At 55.5% G+C, this 1062-nt stretch overlaps 1 protein-coding gene and 1 non-coding gene across 2 annotated transcripts in view; one reads left to right on the forward strand and one right to left on the reverse strand.

The window, feature by feature from the left end:
• The window catches only part of DNASE1L1 (deoxyribonuclease I-like 1), a gene marked incomplete at its 3' end in the record, with an annotated part of 5683 nt that extends 5541 nt beyond the window's left edge, over nucleotides 1-142 (reverse strand). Inside the window, exon 1 of the mRNA XM_010849170.1 lies at nucleotides 68-142. Within this exon, the coding sequence (XP_010847472.1) occupies nucleotides 68-142 (75 nt within the window). The remainder of the gene's footprint in view (nucleotides 1-67) is intronic.
• Nucleotides 143-569: 427 nt separating this feature from the next.
• On the forward strand, nucleotides 570-641 carry TRNAF-GAA. Its single transcript has one exon. It is a non-coding gene; the product is annotated as a tRNA-Phe (tRNA).
• Nucleotides 642-1062: the final 421 nt, after the last annotated feature.

Raw genomic sequence — 1062 nt, forward strand, 5'->3', positions numbered from 1 at the left:
TTTTTTTTTTTTTTTTGAGGAATGTCATACTATTTTCCACAGTGACTGCCTCATCTTCCATTCCCACCAGCAGCACACCAGGGTTCAACCTTAGAGTTGATTCTACCTTTTCACCACCATCAGCAACCAGGAGGACCATCATGGTGCATTTCTTTCTCCCCAGCTGCCAGACATGATCTTTAAGACAAACTCCCAGCAGTATAATTGCTGGATTCAAGTTAGCCAGAGTCGTCTTCTTCTCTGCAACTAAAGCCCACTTCCTGCTGGTGTCACCCTCACACAGCCATGTCAGTCCGTCTACTTCCCTCTGCCGGCTTTTCTCTGTTGCTTCTGTGACCTTCCTCCCTGGGCTCACTTTCTCCCTGGCTGGGTCCCCTGCCTGTTTCTCTCTAGCCACCTGCTAGAGTCACTCATGCTAGTTTGGGCTCCTTCCCCAGTGCCTATTCTGGGATGCCCATGGGTCTTTAGGCAGCCCTGGGCAGGCAAGGGCAAGCTTGGAGGCTCTGGGGCCACAGGCTCCCAGGAGGGCGTAGGGCAAGAAGAACTAGACAGTTTCTCCCCTCGGGGCTTCCCTGATAGCTCAGTTGGTAAAGAATCTGCCTGAAATGCAGAAGACCCTGGTTCGATCCCAGGATCGGGAAGATCCACTGGAGAAGGGATAGGCTACCCATGCCAGTATTCTGGAGAATGCTAGGAGAATTCCATGGACTACCATGGGGTCACAAAGAATCGGACACAACTGAGCGACTTCACTTTCACTTTGGCCTCAGCCCAAAGCTGGGTCTGGTCTCCCAATACCAGCCCTGAGCCCCAGCCCTGGAATTCTCTTCCCGTCTGGCCTTCCCAGGCTGGGCCCACTTTCTCCCTTCCCCTCCGGCCAGAGGGCGCCCATACCTGCGCAGACCAGGTCGTCTCTACAACTTTCTGTGCTGTGGGCTGATCGCGACAGCCCCCAGGGAATCGCAGCGCCGACCAAGACGGAAGGAGACAGCAGAGGAAGACGCCGCCAACAGGCTGACAACCCCGTCGAGGCCGGTTAGCCGGCCTCACCCTTCCGGCGGG

The sequence above is a fragment of the Bison bison genome, unplaced genomic scaffold, assembly GCF_000754665.1.
Source record: "Bison bison bison isolate TAMUID 2011002044 unplaced genomic scaffold, Bison_UMD1.0 scf7180017850782, whole genome shotgun sequence".
In the NCBI taxonomy this organism is placed as follows: Eukaryota; Metazoa; Chordata; class Mammalia; order Artiodactyla; family Bovidae; genus Bison; species Bison bison.